The sequence below is a fragment of the Brassica napus genome, chromosome A3 (genome assembly GCF_020379485.1).
Source record: "Brassica napus cultivar Da-Ae chromosome A3, Da-Ae, whole genome shotgun sequence".
NCBI lineage: Eukaryota > Viridiplantae > Streptophyta > Magnoliopsida > Brassicales > Brassicaceae > Brassica > Brassica napus.
Window position 1 is genome coordinate 37562000 of NC_063436.1, and position 16060 is coordinate 37578059.

The 16060-nt window shown below is 34.2% G+C and overlaps 4 protein-coding genes across 5 annotated transcripts; all 4 read left to right on the forward strand.

The window, feature by feature from the left end:
• The first annotated feature begins 924 nt into the window (after nucleotides 1–924).
• Nucleotides 925–9021, forward strand: LOC125591770 (probable transcription factor At1g61730). 2 transcript variants are annotated; one of them, XM_048766605.1, is made up of 2 exons: nucleotides 925–1320; nucleotides 8117–9021. In XM_048766605.1, exons 1-2 carry the CDS (start codon nucleotides 976–978, stop codon nucleotides 8735–8737), a joined length of 966 nt encoding a protein of 321 aa, XP_048622562.1. In that variant the 5' UTR covers nucleotides 925–975; the 3' UTR covers nucleotides 8738–9021. The 2 variants fall into 2 exon arrangements, with proteins under 2 accessions (XP_048622562.1, XP_048622559.1); XM_048766602.1 differs by lacking the exon at nucleotides 925–1320 and having other exon boundaries at nucleotides 7648–9021.
• Nucleotides 9022–10221: 1200 nt separating this feature from the next.
• Nucleotides 10222–11880, forward strand: LOC125607273. The gene is made up of 3 exons (XM_048777176.1): nucleotides 10222–11082; nucleotides 11193–11409; nucleotides 11600–11880. The coding sequence occupies exons 1-3, from the start codon at nucleotides 10222–10224 to the stop codon at nucleotides 11878–11880; spliced, it is 1359 nt and encodes a 452-aa protein (XP_048633133.1).
• Nucleotides 11881–11928: 48 nt separating this feature from the next.
• On the forward strand, nucleotides 11929–13610 carry LOC106427453. Its single transcript, XM_013868186.2, has 4 exons — nucleotides 11929–12152; nucleotides 12330–12674; nucleotides 12753–12855; nucleotides 12936–13610. The coding sequence occupies exons 1-4, from the start codon at nucleotides 11929–11931 to the stop codon at nucleotides 13608–13610; spliced, it is 1347 nt and encodes a 448-aa protein (XP_013723640.2).
• A 1966-nt stretch (nucleotides 13611–15576) lies between these two features.
• LOC125607275 (uncharacterized protein At4g04775-like) lies at nucleotides 15577–16060 on the forward strand. The gene is made up of 2 exons (XM_048777177.1): nucleotides 15577–15744; nucleotides 15815–16060. The coding sequence occupies exons 1-2, from the start codon at nucleotides 15577–15579 to the stop codon at nucleotides 16058–16060; spliced, it is 414 nt and encodes a 137-aa protein (XP_048633134.1).

Sequence of the window (16060 nt, forward strand, 5' to 3'; positions counted from 1 at the left end):
CTTTTATCCAAAACTACTTACATTATAAAACGGAGGGAGTATTTTATATCACGTGTCATCTTTCGGGAGAAGTTTTTTTTGCTGATGTGGACCCTCTATGGAGCCTCAAAAGGTCACTTTTATTAGTAAGGATTTCGAAAGTAAGTAATATTAAAATGTAAAACTATATTTTATGCCACGTGTCATCTTTCGGGAGAAATTTTTTCCACTGATGTGGACGCCCTATGGAGCCTCAAAAGCTCCCTTTTATTAGTAGAGATATGTTTAATGTAGTTTTTCCATTTTTTTATGTTGTATGTTTACATATTTTTTACAATTTTCGAAAATTAGTAATATTAAAATGTAAAACTATATTTTATGCCACGTGTCATCTTTCGGGAGAAATTTTTTCCGCTGATGTGGACGCCCTATGGAGCCTCAAAAGCTCTCTTTTATTTTACATTATTTTATATCACGTGTCATCTTTCGGGAGAAGTTTTTTTTGCTGATGTGGACCCTCTATGGAGCCTCAAAAAGTCACTTTTATTAGTAAGAATTTCGAAAGTAAATAATATTAAAATGTAAAACTATATTTTATGCCACGTGTCATCTTTTGGGAGAAATTTTTTTCACTGATGTGGACGCCCTATGGAGCTTCAAAAGCTCCATTTTATTTGTAGAGATATGTTTAATGTAGTTTTTCCATTTTTTTATGTTGTATGTTTACATATTTTTTACAATTTTCGAAAATTAGTAATATTAAAATGTAAAACTATATTTTATGCCACGTGTCATCTTTCGGGAGAAATTTTTTCCGCTGATGTGGACGCCCTATGGAGCCTCAAAAGCTCCCTTTTATTAGTAGAGATTTCACTTCTAGTTTTATATATTTTTATCAATATTTGTATATTATATCTTTTGATGGGACAGTGCAACTATATATTTGTATACATCTATCAATACCGTAAACACTAAAGCTTTCCTCGGAATCTCCGAATGACGAAGAAGAAGCTCACCCCTTTGGAAGATCCACCGACGGCATCTTCAACCGACGACGATCAAGTCGAGGCCTTGTCCGGAGACGATGAAAAAGAACAGATCTCCGACGATTCTTCCTCTGACCATCTCATGAATCCAGTCGCCATCCCGTCCGCGAAGAGATCCAAATCTGAGAAGCCGATCGCCGTCACCAAACCCAAGGCGGTGAAGAAGCGGCCGATCGAAACGACCTCCGTCAGTGCAAAACGGGCCAGAATTGCAGAGGAGGCGAAGAAACCGTCGTCGTTTCAGAGGCTGTGGAGCGAGGAAGATGAGGTCTCTTTGCTTCAAGGTATGATCGATTTCAAAGCTGATTCGGGGAAGAGTCCGAATCATAAAACAAACTCCCACATTACCTTATTCATAAAACAAACTCTCACATTACCTTATTCATAAAACAAACTACACAAAATCAAATACATCAATCGGATACATCGACATTCTCGTCATCACTAGAAATATCATCATTTTCATTAAACTCGTCTTCTACAGCTTCGTCTGTGGCATCATCGGTAAGATCTTCGTATTCGTGATTATGCGGATCAATGAGAAGGATGTCATCAACTTCTTGTTCAGGTTCCTCGACTTCATTTATCTGTTCTTCTTGCAATGGTGGTTCTTCTCCACTGATGATTCGTCCTCGAGGTGTAACTTTGATCACTGCTAACCAATTTATACCCGAATCTCTCATCCGAGGGTATGGAAGGAAGCTAACTTGGTTCGGACCAGGTATCAATATCGTCAAGAATAGCAACTCCCGTTGCATGCACATCTCCGGTGGCAGGTTGTATGGCGTAAGAAAGACTGGCCACAATGAATATTGTCTCCCTGACATTCCGAACAGACTAAATCCATCTGTGCATAATCCGAGATACACATTCCGGCTATTGCTAGCAAAATCCGGATGTACTTTGTTGAAATGTTTCCAGGCTCTTGCATCTGATGGATGAGTCATCTCACCATCCGTCTGAGTATGCTCGGCATGCCATCTCATCTTTGCAGCAGTTTGCTCTGATTGATACAATCTTTTCAATCTGTCTGTAATTGGTAGGTACCACATCCTTTGGTACGGTACCCTATTACGTCCCCGTCCTTGCGGCTTGAATCGTGGCTTCTTGCAGAATCGACATACTTCTAGCTTCTCATCATCTCCCCAATAGATCATGCAGTTGTCGATGCAGACATCTATCATCTCCGAAGGCAACCCAAGACTATAAACTAATTTCTGAATCTCATAATAAGAATCAGCAGACACATTGTCTTCCGGCAAATACTCTTTAAACAAGTCCGCCCATTCGTTCATGCAACTTTCAGGTAGATTGTGATCAGTTTTAATATTCATCATTCTAGCAGCCAACGACAATTTAGAGAGACCTTCTCTACAACCACTGTAAAGTGGTTGATTCGCCGCGTTTAACATTCCGTAAAACTTTTTGCATCTATATTAGGTTCTTCATCTTCATCATGAGCTAAGAATGCATCAGCTACCATATCATGAACCCTATCATAATCTACCATCTCCTCCTGATGGTAACTATGTTCATTATGCAAATGATGATTAACCGGTTCTTCCTGAAAATTGCTATTACTACTACTAGCTTCATTCTGATCATAATTATAACCTTCCCCATGTTGAAACCAGATATAGTAATTTGGCGTGAAACCTCTATTTATTAAATGCTTCCAAACATTTTCACGGTTTGCCAATTTCGAATTGTTGCATTTTCGACAAGGACAGAACATCTTACCACTTTCTTGGGCGAGCGGTGTTGAATCTGCTTGGTGCATAAATGTCTCCAGCCCCGCAAGGTATTCTTTCGTCACTCTCCCGTTAGCATCTCTATGCATATACATCCAATTCCGCAACTCGTAAATAGTCCCAGAGCCAGCCATTTTTTTTTTCACGTTTTTTGTTGTTGGTGTGTTTAAAATGATGTTCCAACATCCATATTTATAGAAAATTTCGAATCTGGTAGTTGTAATTTTACTATGAAATTACGACGAAAATTAATTGTATGGCCAAAAAAAAAACGTGAGCCACCTACCAAGTTGGTGGATTCAAAATTTCCTCGTTAAGTACACGTAAAATATTTCGTCGTAAAGCACTCGCGAAATTTACGTGGCTTTTACGAGGAAAAACTATTTCCTCGTAAAAGCCACGTCAATTTACATCGTCTTTACGACGAATATTTTTTGTCGTTACCTTACGACGAAATAACGATGCTTTTCTTTCTCAACGTACTTTCCTCGCAAAATCAACGTTTTTTTACGAGGATTATTTTTCCTCGTTAAACTTCCTCGGTAAAGATACGTTTTCTTGTAGTGATGCCGTCTTTTTTTCAAGTGAAAAATAGTAATCTTACATATGTTTAATGTAGTTTTTCCATTTTTTTATGCTGTATGTTTACATATTTTTTACAATTTTCGAAAATAAGTAATATTAAAATGTAAAACTATATTTTATGCCACGTGTCAGATTTTGGGAGAATTTTTTTCCGCTGATTTGGACGCCCTACGGAGCCTCAAAAGCTCCCTTTTATTAGTAGAGACTAGGGATTAACCCGGGCTACGCCCGGGATTTTTATTTTTTTCTAATTTAAGTTGTTAAATTATTTATATTTAGGCTATGATTTATATTTATATAAATGTTAAAATGCATGTCATAATTAAAATTTATTTTTAAATTTTAACACGTTAAATTAACATATTTTTTACTATTTAAATATGTTTTTGTAATTTTATTGGCTATTTAGTTATCATATTTAGCAAAACTATATTTTGAGTGTTGGAATAAATGTTTTAGAGATTTTATTAAACTGCAGAGTATTTTTGGATCGACCACATGCTCAACATTCGATCGATCCGTAAAAAGATGGTCGATCTCCTTGGCCAGGTAAGTACAATTTTAGCAAAAATATCTTTTATTTTCAAATATTAAGTATATAACTATTCTTTTTAATATTGTTTTAATTGTATTTTTGATTAAATTATTGTATTATAATGGTTATGTAAATATTTTTTGTGATGTTTGAATTTTTGTTGTTCGTATACTTAACCTAGATGATATTGATGTTTAACAATTTATTGTTTTCTGGGAATAGAAAATAATGATATATCAAAACGTATATAATACTTGTTAAATGATAGTATAATGTAAATTACATCCATTATTTGTAAATAAACATTTGTTGTTTTTATTTTTATTTTAAATCAGAAATTATTTTTATTTAAAAACATTATTCATATATAATATAATAGTTTAAGTTTGGAAGATTAATCTATATATATAAATTATGTATATTTTTTAAAACATAATTTAAGATATTATATATTGAGTATCTGAATAAAAACTGAATTTCTTATCTTGAAAATCAGATATTTATATTTTTGTCTTCATGTTATACTCACCAATCCATCATTGATATTTATAACTCAGTATGTTTTTTAAAAAACTTAGTTTTAAGTAATAAACGAATTTAGTAAATTAAATTCATCACCTATAATGTTCTGTAAACTATATTTGAAAACTCTCTAAAATTATATTTTAAGCATAATATTATTATTATTTAATTTAAGTTATTTTAAACATAATATATGCTAAACCAACTTAAATTATATTTACAATAAGACCATCCTAAACCGGTTAGTAAACCAAAAACAATACTAAACCAATATGAACCAATACCTGATTCGGCGAGGAAGGAAGTGTTTCGGGATAAACGCTTGAATGGTTATCAACTGAAATGGTTTGATCATGAAAGAGTTAGTATGAATATTAACAATAAAATTATAGATTAGATTAATTTAAATTTGTAAGAATACCTTTGAGTCTATGAAAAGCAATTCAATTCCCATGAATAAGTTTGGCTTTTGGAAGTTGCGGGTTTCCCAACAATGAATCCACCTAACAAAAAGTTTGTTGTTATAAAAAAATCACATTCAATGTCATTAAAGGTTTCTGGAACGGCAAGAGTTGATAGTGAAACCATTTTTTTGCTCGAGTGCTTTGAAATTTTGCTTAATAGTGTGAGGTTGATGTGGATGGAATAATGAGTTTTATAGGGACTTTCTTGATGTAAAATTATACATTTTTTTTTTGTTTACTGTGGTATTTCCATTTTTATATAATTTACTACCATTTAAAGATAAAAGTACATTTTAAGATAGATGCTTAAATCTTAATGTACTTTTTCCATTTTTTAAAATGTTTATTTCCATTTCTTATATTTTTATTTACGTAATATCTAAATTTTATATTTTTAAATAGATATTTAAATATTAATGCACTTTTTCCATTTTTTAAATTGTGTATTTACTTATATTATATATTTTACATTTTAAGATAGATGTTTAATGCTTGATGAACTTTTTCCATTTTTTAAAAATAGTGTATTTACTTATTATTACATATATAATTCATATATTATATATTTACATTATTTACTTATTATTTATTTTCATGTATATGTATTTCCATTTCTTGTACTTTTAATTTACTTAATATCTATATTTTACATTTTTAGATAGATGTTTAAATCTTAATGTATGTTTTCCATTTTTTAAATTGTATATTTCCATTTGTTATACTTTCTATTTACGTAATATCTATATTTTAAATTTTAATATATATTTTTAAATCTTAATGTAATTTCCCATTTTTTAAATTTGGTATTCACTTATATTATATATTTACTTATTATTTATTTTTCTTTATATTGTGTATTTCTATTTCTTATACTTTCTATTTACTAATAATTTTATATTTTAAGATTGATTTACATTTTAAGATAGATGTTTAAATACTAATGTATTTTTTCCATTTTTTTAAATTGTGTATTTCCTTTTCTAATACTTTCTATTTACTTAATATCTATATTTTACATTTTAAGATAGATGTTTAATATTTAATATTCTCTTTTCATTTTTTAATAATTGTGCATTTACTTATTATTGTATATATAATTCGTATATTTATATATTTATAATATTTACTTATTATTTATTTTTCTATATATTGAGTATTTCTCTTTCTTATACTTTATATTTAGTTAATGTATATATTTTATATTTTAAGATAGATGTTTAAATCTTTACGTATTTTTCTATTTTTAATGTAAAACGGCAATGTTTAATAGAAGAACTTGGACAAATAGTCAAACATATTTATGTTTAATGTAGTATTTCCATTTTTATGTTGTATGTTTTACTTATATTTATTATTTTCGAAATTATATATAATGTTTTTTGTTTTTTTTTTTTATAAAACGGTAATGTTACATTATGGAGATAAGCCGTCTTTTTTTTTAAGTGAAAAATAGTAATCTTACATATGTTTAATGTAGTTTTTCCATTTTTTAATGATGTATGTTTACATATTTTTTACAATTTTCGAAAATAATTAGTATTAAAATGTAAAACTATATTTTATGCCACGTGTCATCTTTCGGGATAAATTTTTTCCGCTGATGTGGACGCCCTATGGAGCCTCAAAAGCTCCCTTTTATTAGTAGAGAAGTCAAACATATTTATGTTTAATGTAGTATTTCCATTTTTAGTTGTATGTTTTACTTATATTTATTATTTTCGAACTTATATATAATGTTTTTTGTTTTTTTTATAAAACGGTAATGTTACATTATGGAGATAAGCCGTCTTTTTTTTTTAAGTGAAAAATAGTAATCTTACATATGTTTAATGTAGTTTTTCCATTTTTTAATGCTGTATGTTTACATATTTTTTACAATTTTCGAAAATAATTAATATTAAAATGTAAAACTATATTTTATGCCACGTGTCATCTTTCGGGATAAATTTTTTCCGCTGTTGTATGTTTTACTTATATTTATTATTTTCGAAATTATATATAATGTTTTTGTTTTTTTTTATAAAACGGTAATGTTACATTATGGAGATAAGCCGTCTTTTTTTTTAAGTGAAAAATAGTAATCTTACATATGTTTAATGTAGTTTTTCCATTTTTTAATGATGTATGTTTACATATTTTTTACAATTTTCGAAAATAATTAATATTAAAATGTAAAACTATATTTTATGCTACGTGTCATCTTTCGGGATAAATTTTTTCCGCTGATGTGGACGCCCTATGGAGCCTCAAAAGCTCCCTTTTATTAGTAGAGAAGTCAAACATATTTATGTTTAATGTAGTATTTCCATTTTTATGTTGTATGTTTTACTTATATTTATTATTTTCGAACTTATATATAATGTTTTTTGTTTTTTTTATAAAACGGTAATGTTACATTATGGAGATAAGCCGTCTTTTTTTTTAAGTGAAAAATAGTAATCTTACATATGTTTAATGTAGTTTTTCCATTTTTTAATGCTGTATGTTTACATATTTTTTACAATTTTCGAAAATAATTAATATTAAAATGTAAAACTATATTTTATGCCACGTGTCATCTTTCGGGATAAATTTTTTCCGCTGATGTGGACGCTTCCATTTTTTTATGTTGTATGTTTACATATTTTTTACAATTTTCGAAAATTAGTAATATTAAAATGTAAAACTATATTTTATGCCACGTGTCATCTTTCGGGAGAAATTTTTTTCGCTGATGTGGACGCCCTATGGAGCCTCAAAAGCTCCCTTTTATTAGTAGAGATTTCACTTCTAGTTTTATATATTTTTATCAATATTTGTATATTATATCTTTTGATGGGACAGTGCAACTATATATTTTTATACATCTATCAATACCGTAAACACTAAAGCTTTCCTCGGAATCTCCGAATGACGAAGAAGAAGCTCACCCCTTTGGAAGATCCACCGACGGCATCTTCAACCGACGACGATCAAGTCGAGGCCTTGTCCGGAGACGATGAAAAAGAACAGATCTCCGACGATTCTTCCTCTGACCATCTCATGAATCCAGTCGCCATCCCGTCCGCGAAGAGATCCAAATCTGAGAAGCCGATCGCCGTCACCAAACCCAAGGCGGTGAAGAAGCGGCCGATCGAAACGACCTCCGTCAGTGCAAAACGGGCCAGAATTGCAGAGGAGGCGAAGAAACCGTCGTCGTTTCAGAGGCTGTGGAGCGAGGAAGATGAGGTCTCTTTGCTTCAAGGTATGATCGATTTCAAAGCTGATTCGGGGAAGAGTCCGTACGAGGACATGGATAGGTTTTACGAACTCGCCAGCAAGTCGATTAGCTTCGAGGCTAGTAAGATCCAGTTCGTGGATAAGATTAGGTCTTTGAAGAGGAAGTATATGGGGAAAGCCAAGCACGGTGCTGAGTCCTTGACTAAAGCTCATGATATTGACTGTTTGAAATTGGCCACGTGTATTTGGGGATTGGCTCTCGAATCTAATTCGAGTGCGAAGAAGCTTGGTAAAGAAGAAGAAGAAGAAGTTGTGGCTCCTGAATCTGCTAATGGTGACAAAGTAGAAGAAGATAGGGAGGTCTTGGTTAGTGGTGGCGAAAAGGATAAGGAAGTGTTGATTAATGGAGGAGGAGCTTCCAAGTCTCATGGTGTGAGAGCAGATGACTGGTTTGAAGACTCGTTTCTTGTAGGATCTATTGCAGGTTTAGGTGTGAGTGAACAGTTTGTGAAACAGAAATGGAGCATGGTGACAGTGGAGACGAAGAAGAGGATGGAAGAGAAGTGGAAGTTGTTGCAGGCCAAAGAAATGGAACTGGTGCTGCACAAGACTGACTTTATGCGTGAGATAGGCTCTGTCATTGCTGAAGCATCTTAAGAAGAAGAAGCTATTAGGTATATAATGGTTTATCGGTTAGAACAGAAACGGAGCAGGGTTGCTATGTCTCTTTTGTTGTGTAATTTAGGACTTCCCTTGTCTTCCTACTTAAGTTTCTGGTTTGCTAGTTGATCTTGTGAACTCATTTTTTGGATTGTTGCTTGCTTATGTACACGTAAGTAAGTTCTGCCAAATTCGGGTAATTAGCTACAAGACTTTCTTTTGTAAGACACGTTAGCCAACATTAAGATCTCGAGGTCTGTCTTAAACAGATTTTACAGGCCTTTGATTCTCTTTAAAAAAAAACCTTTAGCCAGGTGAAAAAAAAAATATCTATCAATACCGAAATTACATTAAGTTCCTTTTTTAAACTCACTATGTAACTTTTATTTTATATATATGTGGAAACAATAATTATATATCTCTTTTGTATCATAAAAATTAATATGTTTATTTATTGTAATAGTAGATGTTGTTGCATCTACTTGCTAATCATGTACTTATTATACTATAAAAAACTTCATAAACTATAATTATTTTGATTTTGATTTTGATATTAGTCACATTAATATGCGACGTTTTACATGATTGAGATTATGTGCGTTTAAAATCATTAAAACATGTTTGTAAATATATTTTGTCAGTAAAACCACATAGATTGAAGATCTTTATTTTTTTGAAAAATATTCGTGATATATCTCTTAATTTATGTAGTTTTATATAAAAACATTTCATTTAATAAATGTAAGTAAAATAATAAATAGAATTGGTGTTAAAAAAAATAGAGAAAATGACAAGACTAATACAAAAAAGTGAGGTAATGACTATACTAATACAAATCTTTTGAAAATGACTAGAGTGTTTTTAGAACCCTAGTAAATTACTGTTTAAGTCCTTTATTTTTATTTTTAGTTGTGATTAATTTTAATTTGAAAATCCACATCAGAAGTAATGATACCACGTCACCTAACACGAAGGAAAATCAAACGACGATCATTAACTTCTCCGAGACTGTTCTCCCACTAAACCCTAACTGTTTTCGAAATCATGTTCACTACAACTCTTCTCGGCAAAGCGGCTTCTTTGAAATAATCTCCGTAATCTTCTTCTCTAGTCTCCGTAAGCGTTTTCTCTGAAATTTTGTGTCCGTAAGCTTCTTCTTCAGATTGGTTGTCTCCTCAAATCTCCGTAATCGTATTCTCTGGTATATTTCGAGGCTTTGCTTTGATTTTTTCGAGTATTTGAGTGAGTATAATTAATGCTGTGAGTTAGATATATGTTTTGTCTTAGTTTAAGTTAGTATTCGTTACGACTGATTTAGGATCCTTAACGACTGATTTATAGAAGGTAATTGTGACTGATTTAGTATTCTTTGTGACTGATTTATTTATGTAATGATGGCTGAGTTATGTTTTGTGGCTTGTTTATTTTATGTCTTTCTTCTGATTTATCATTGATATGTTATATATGTCTTTTTTGATCAGATGGATGTTTCCGAAGATCTAGCAAGGGATTACCCTCCAAGACTTTATCCTGAAAGGGCTTCTATTTTTGAAAACAAAAGCATTAATACGAATAGCCATTTTTCTGAGATCCCTCGACTTAGACAAGCAATTGGAATAGATGTGTGGGATAATCTGAAGACGTATCCTGTTGGATTGATTGCTAAACTGGCTGAGAGCAAATTGGTGTGGTCTGGTAAGACCGTACATTATCTACTTTGTAGACAGCTGCGAGTCTATAAGAAGGAGATTTGGTCTCTCGTTGTTGATCAACCTCTCAGGTTTAGCTTAATAGAATTTGGTGAGATCACGGGTTTAAACACAAATCCACTGCCAGAAGAAAGTTTTGAACCTGATCAAGAGAATTACAAAACGTTGTGGGAGTTGTTGAAAGTGCCGCTTGGGTACGGACCCAAGTTTGATGAACTTATAGAAGCTTTAACGGAGTGTCCATTCTGGAGTGCTGATCAGCGGAAATGGTATGGGCTGTTGTTTCTTCAAGCCATTGGACTTTATGGCTTGCATCATAATTGTAGAATACCCTTTGAAAGTGCAAAAAGAGTATTCGATGATGACGCCCTGATGACTTATCCTTGGGGTCGGACTGCCTATGAATTTCTTGTTGATTCTATCAAGTTGTTGCATCCACAAGGAGGGTCGTACACCCTTAGCGGCTTCAAGGACGTGTTATTGGTTTGGGCGTATGAATCTGTCACAGTGTTCGGAGAGCTTTATGGTAGAAAAGTGAATCCAGACGAAATTCCGCTTTTGCGATGGGGTGGAAGTCGTACTCGTGCAAGTCTTGCTACTACAATAGCTAAGGAGATGAATGATCATGGAACGGTAAGGTTTAAATCAGACATATGAATCCTGTAATGTAATGTCTGAGTTATTGGATTATTTTATGGTTGAGTTGTTAATTTTAATGACTGATTTATGTTTTTGTGTTGCAGGTGCGTGTGAGGAAAATGGTGATGAAGGAGGGTCTAGAAGAGCTGTTTCCTCAGTGGAAGGATGAAGCAGATGACCCACAACTTGATAACCTAATTAAAGATATACATACAGATAGGTTTGTTAGAGATTTTTATGTGCAATCGAATGAGAAGAACAATAAAACGAAGGCTGGAGTTTCGTCAAAGGCTGAGCCACCCTCAAAGAAGCAGAAGAAAGGTAAGAAATAGAAGGAGGTGAAAATCAATGAGGGTGAAACTGCTGTTGTAGAGGAGAAGGAGAGTGCAAAGGAGAAGGGTCGTAGCGAAGCGGTTCTGCTGAACATAGTTGCTCATCTCGAGAAGTTGGACCGAAAATTTGACTCGAGATTAACAGAATACGACACCAATTTTGGATCTTTTTTCCCGAGGCCTTTTGGATACCATTGGAGATACAGTGAAAACTACAGTTGAAGAGCGTCTGAGAGTTTTGGGGGTGTCCAATAGTAGTCAACCTGAAGGTCAAAACGTGATGGTCTCAGAAGACAACCAACAGCCGAAGTCCAATAGTGGTCAACCTGATGGTCAAAACGTGATGGTCTCAGAAGACAACCGACAGCCGGACTCCAATAGTGGTCAACCTGCATCTAAGACCCCTATTGATAAACAGTCCGAAGACAGCCAACCGCAAAAGACCCCTGATAAAGGCTAATCTGAGAAGAATCTGGCAGATGATATTGCTAAAGCTGATGCGAAAGGTATGGGAGCAAAGCTGAATTCGAAGGTTGTCAGGGATAAGGCTGCTGGGGTGAAAAAGAACTTGGATTCGGCGTTTGGTAATGCCGATGCAACAAATGCTGATTTGGTCTCTGATTCTCCTCGTAAGGAACCACCATTCGGAAGCGGTTGCAGGGGCTTAGGGAAAAGAAATAACTTAGCGGCTGATTTGGAGAGGAATGAAGCTGAGTTAAAGAAGAAGCAGAAGCAAGAAGAAGCTGAGTTAAAGAAGAAGCAGAAGCAAGAAGAAGCTGAGTTGAAGATGAAGAAGAAGCAAGAAGAGGCTGAGTTAAAGAAGAAAAAGAAGCAAGAAGAGGCTGATTTAAAGAAGAAGAAGAAGCAAGAAGAGGCTGACTTAAAGAAGGATATTCCTGCTTCAAAAAGGACTCGCAGTGGTACAATAAGAGTAACCATTCCGACTAAGCAAATTGAGGCGGAAACAGACGAACTGTGGCCAGACGAACTGTTGCCGGAATCTGATGTGGAGGAAGATGAAAGGAAAAGGTGTGGAAGAATAAAGGAGTATCGGCTGAAAGCTGTTCAATTATATTCAGATGGGTCTCAAATGAGTGCGGAATTTGGTCCTTCTGTACCATTTCCCCACATCGGAGACAATGTAACGACGTGCATGAGAAAAGGTTTAGAACCTTCACCTGCAATATATGATCTCCTAGGACCTGTTGATCCGGTTAAAAGGGATAATCTTTTGCAACACCTAAAGCCACACGAGTAAGGACTTTTGCACTATTTCGTTGATTTTAGCTAATAAAAAGATTTTGCAGAGACTGAGTTGTGTTAAATTATCAGGGAAATTCCACATGGAGAAACTCACGAGGATATTGAGTTCTACATAATCCTCATCACTCCAAGACCTTGGCCCATCAAAGAATATGGATGGCTGATTGAAAATGTAAGTATGCAGCTGAGTTATATTTACTTTACGGCTAAGTTATAAGTATGGTACAACTGAGTTATATATTATCTGTGCAGCATATTGCTGCGTATATTAGAGTCCTCATTCAAAGGTCCAAACAAGATCCCAGCCCATTCTGGTCCAAGCGCGTTGCCTTTATAGACTCTTGGTTCCTTCAATCATGGGTTCACGATTATAAGGAGTTCGAAGCCAAACCGGAAATGGTCAAATTCAAAGGAAGTGGTTACGAGGGGTTAGCAAACGGTTTGATCCCCACATACATTCAGACAAAGTTGCGGTGGTTTACATATGTAGATCACTTGTACGGAGTGCTTAATACTGGCGGCAATCATTGGGTGGGTTTTCACGTGGATCTGCATAAAGAGAAGGTTGATTGCTATGATTCAATCGTTGGAGAGCAAACACTCGAAAGTGAGCTGAGAATGCTAAATTTCTTTAGGCCGCTTACTGGTATGATCCCTGCGATTCTGAATGCCCTTATTCCTGATGATATCCGAGTCCCTACCAAGAAAAAGTTTGTATTCAGACGAAGAACAAAACGTATTGTTCCACAAAACAACCTGAGAGGCGACTGTGGAGTGTATGCATTGAAGTTCGTTGAGTGTCTAGCGCTTGGTGTAGCTTTTGATGGGATATCGGATGAAAATATTCAAGGTCTGAGAATGAAGATGGCAGCAGATGTCTTCGATGAAGGAAATTGTAGTTTGGTATGGTCGTTTGGCGATGAATGAAGATGAGTTTTGTATGACTTATGGCTAGATATTTTGTACTTGACTTAAAGTTATGATTTGTTTATCGTAACTCAGCCACCTTGTTTAAATTACGCAGCCGTTACGTTAGATATAGCTCAGCCAAACCTCAAACCATACCCCAAAATAGGAAAATATTTAATAAGTCAGCCGATTCGTCTTCATAAAAGAGCCGTTAAGGTAGATATAGCTCAGCCAAACCTCAAACCATACCCTAAGATAGGAAAATATTAAATAAGTCAGCCGATTCGTCTTCATAAAGCAGCCGTTAAGGTAGATAAAAGTCAGCCATACCTCAAACCATACCCTGAATTAAAATAATTGATATGTTTATACTTCAAAATGTTATAACATTCCCAAGTGAATATATAATCAACCGAAAGTCTCTTATTTATTGAATTAACGAGTTTAGAATCGATCATTATCTTGAGGTATATGTTGTCTTACAATTACTTAAAACCTTACATGTAGATATAGAGTGTGATCATAATACAACTCTCCTAAACTATATACAATGCATTTTAAGACTAAATTTATGTTATTTGTTATATTTATCACACCGTTATTCCAAATCCTAAACATAAATCCCTAAATAAACAAACCTAAACTCTAAATACTAAACCCTAAACCCTAAATCTCAAATATTAAATCAGCCGTAATAGGCTATATAACTCGGATGCCACGTTTGTTAAATGTTGTCGTTTGGCGGGAAATAAGATAAATAAATTTTGAGAAATTTCAATTCCCGCCGTTTCACGTTCTATGTTTCTCTATATATAGTGCCCTCTCTAATACCCTTTACGCCTTTATCTCTCTAGAAAAAACCTAAACAATATCTCTCTATCCCCATCAAAAGCCATGCCGATTGTTCCTGGAAATTCAGAGAGGTTAGAGAACAGTGTTTTTGCGATACTAAGCTCTGCAAATCGTGAAAACCTCCCTGTTCTATACCCTGGTCCGTGTGACATGCTTGACACAACCAGTCCTACATGGTTTAAATTTTTAATTGATCTCTCCCTGGTCATGCCGACAATTCTTGCAGAAGGATGGGTTCATGCATGGCCGACATACTGCGACATTCCCGATCATTTTAAAGAACGCTGGTTTCTTCAACTCGCTGTAAGGCCCGACATTTGTTCATATATATTAATATATACCATCGGTCTGTAATCTTTGTATTTTTTTTGTTTGTCGTAGCGGACAAACACATGGGATCGAAGGCATCATTTGACAGTTTGGCGTAATTTTAATCTTGTGGCCAGAAGTCTATTTCGTTGTCAGATGCGCCATTTGAGGTGGACTTGGTCGGAAGGAGGCGAGAAGCCAACTTGGATGCTAACCAGCGTTTGGCTTGATCTCTGCCACATGTTTGAAGAGTTTGGTCCAGATAATTTTGGTTCCTGAAAGTCTTTTCGTGTATGTATTTTGAACTTCATTATTTCAGTCATAACTTGTTTCAATGATTCAGCCGCAACTAGTTTGAATGTAATCTCGGCCACACATTTTATATAATTCAGCCATAACTTGTTTCAATAACTCAGCCGTAATTGTATTTTGAAACGCATTATTTCTGTTTGTGAATGTTATCTCGGCCACATATCTAATATAATTAAGGTATAACTCAGCCATCATTTTATTTAAATAAGTCAGGCATATCGTATTTAAATAACTCAGTCATCATTGTATTTAAATAACTCAGCATCGATTTAATTTTAAGAGGCGGTATATGAGAAGTTCCATCATTATGCGCATGGGAAAATTTGGCTGCCATGATAATATCGAGACTCATTATTACGAGTTTTTATATATATGTTTCATTTACAATATCGAGACACTGATATTATATTATATTTTATATATTTAATAGTATTATATCTGTGATGTCGTATCTCTTCTTACAAAGTAAAACAATTTTTAGTTTCCAATGACTTTGAAATCTATTTTAACAATGTCTTCCTCATCCTTCACCTCAGGATATTATTACAGACGACGTAGGAATACGGAAAGAAGAACGCCAAAAGAGTGTTGGTGTGGTGCACCATCTGACATTTTTACATCTGGAAGCGAAACAAATCCAGGAAGATTGTACTATTGCTTTGCAAAAGGATATCATAAGGTTAGTTCTGGTTCTTATTTCCCATGTTCGGAAACGTAATACTTAGATCTTGTTACATTGGTGAAAACAGAGTCATTTATTCAAATGGGCGGATGAGTGCTTGGTGGAAGAGGTTGAAGATATTAAGGCAGTGATAAATGGCATGAATAGAGACATCTCGGAGTTGCGAGTTAACGTTGCTCGGTTGGCGAATGGAGTAAAGACAGAATCTGAGAGAAAAGGAGGCGAATGTTTGAGTGAGAGTCGGTGTTTGAGGAATGTGGTTGTTTGTGTGGCTGGAATGGCGATACTTTGCTACTACTACTTCTCTGTTTAG

Excerpts from the sequence above, each read along its gene's own strand:
- LOC106427453 (XM_013868186.2), top strand. The coding sequence starts at position 11,929 with ATGGGAGCAAAGCTGAATTCGAAGGTTGTCAGGGATAAGGCTGCTGGG. Across the intron at positions 12,153-12,329 it reads GAGTTAAAGAAGAAGCAGAA|GACTCGCAGTGGTACAATAA; the intron begins GCAAGAAGAAGC and ends TGCTTCAAAAAG. Across the intron at positions 12,675-12,752 it reads CAACACCTAAAGCCACACGA|GGAAATTCCACATGGAGAAA; the intron begins GTAAGGACTTTT and ends TTAAATTATCAG.
- LOC125607273 (XM_048777176.1), top strand. The coding sequence starts at position 10,222 with ATGGATGTTTCCGAAGATCTAGCAAGGGATTACCCTCCAAGACTTTAT. Across the intron at positions 11,083-11,192 it reads AGATGAATGATCATGGAACG|GTGCGTGTGAGGAAAATGGT; the intron begins GTAAGGTTTAAA and ends TTTGTGTTGCAG. Across the intron at positions 11,410-11,599 it reads CTCAAAGAAGCAGAAGAAAG|GCCTTTTGGATACCATTGGA; the intron begins GTAAGAAATAGA and ends TTTTTTCCCGAG.
- LOC125607275 (XM_048777177.1), top strand. The coding sequence starts at position 15,577 with ATGTCTTCCTCATCCTTCACCTCAGGATATTATTACAGACGACGTAGG. Across the intron at positions 15,745-15,814 it reads TTGCAAAAGGATATCATAAG|AGTCATTTATTCAAATGGGC; the intron begins GTTAGTTCTGGT and ends TGGTGAAAACAG.
- LOC125591770 (XM_048766605.1), top strand. The coding sequence starts at position 976 with ATGACGAAGAAGAAGCTCACCCCTTTGGAAGATCCACCGACGGCATCT. Across the intron at positions 1,321-8,116 it reads TGCTTCAAGGTATGATCGAT|TTCAAAGCTGATTCGGGGAA; the intron begins TTCAAAGCTGAT and ends GGTATGATCGAT.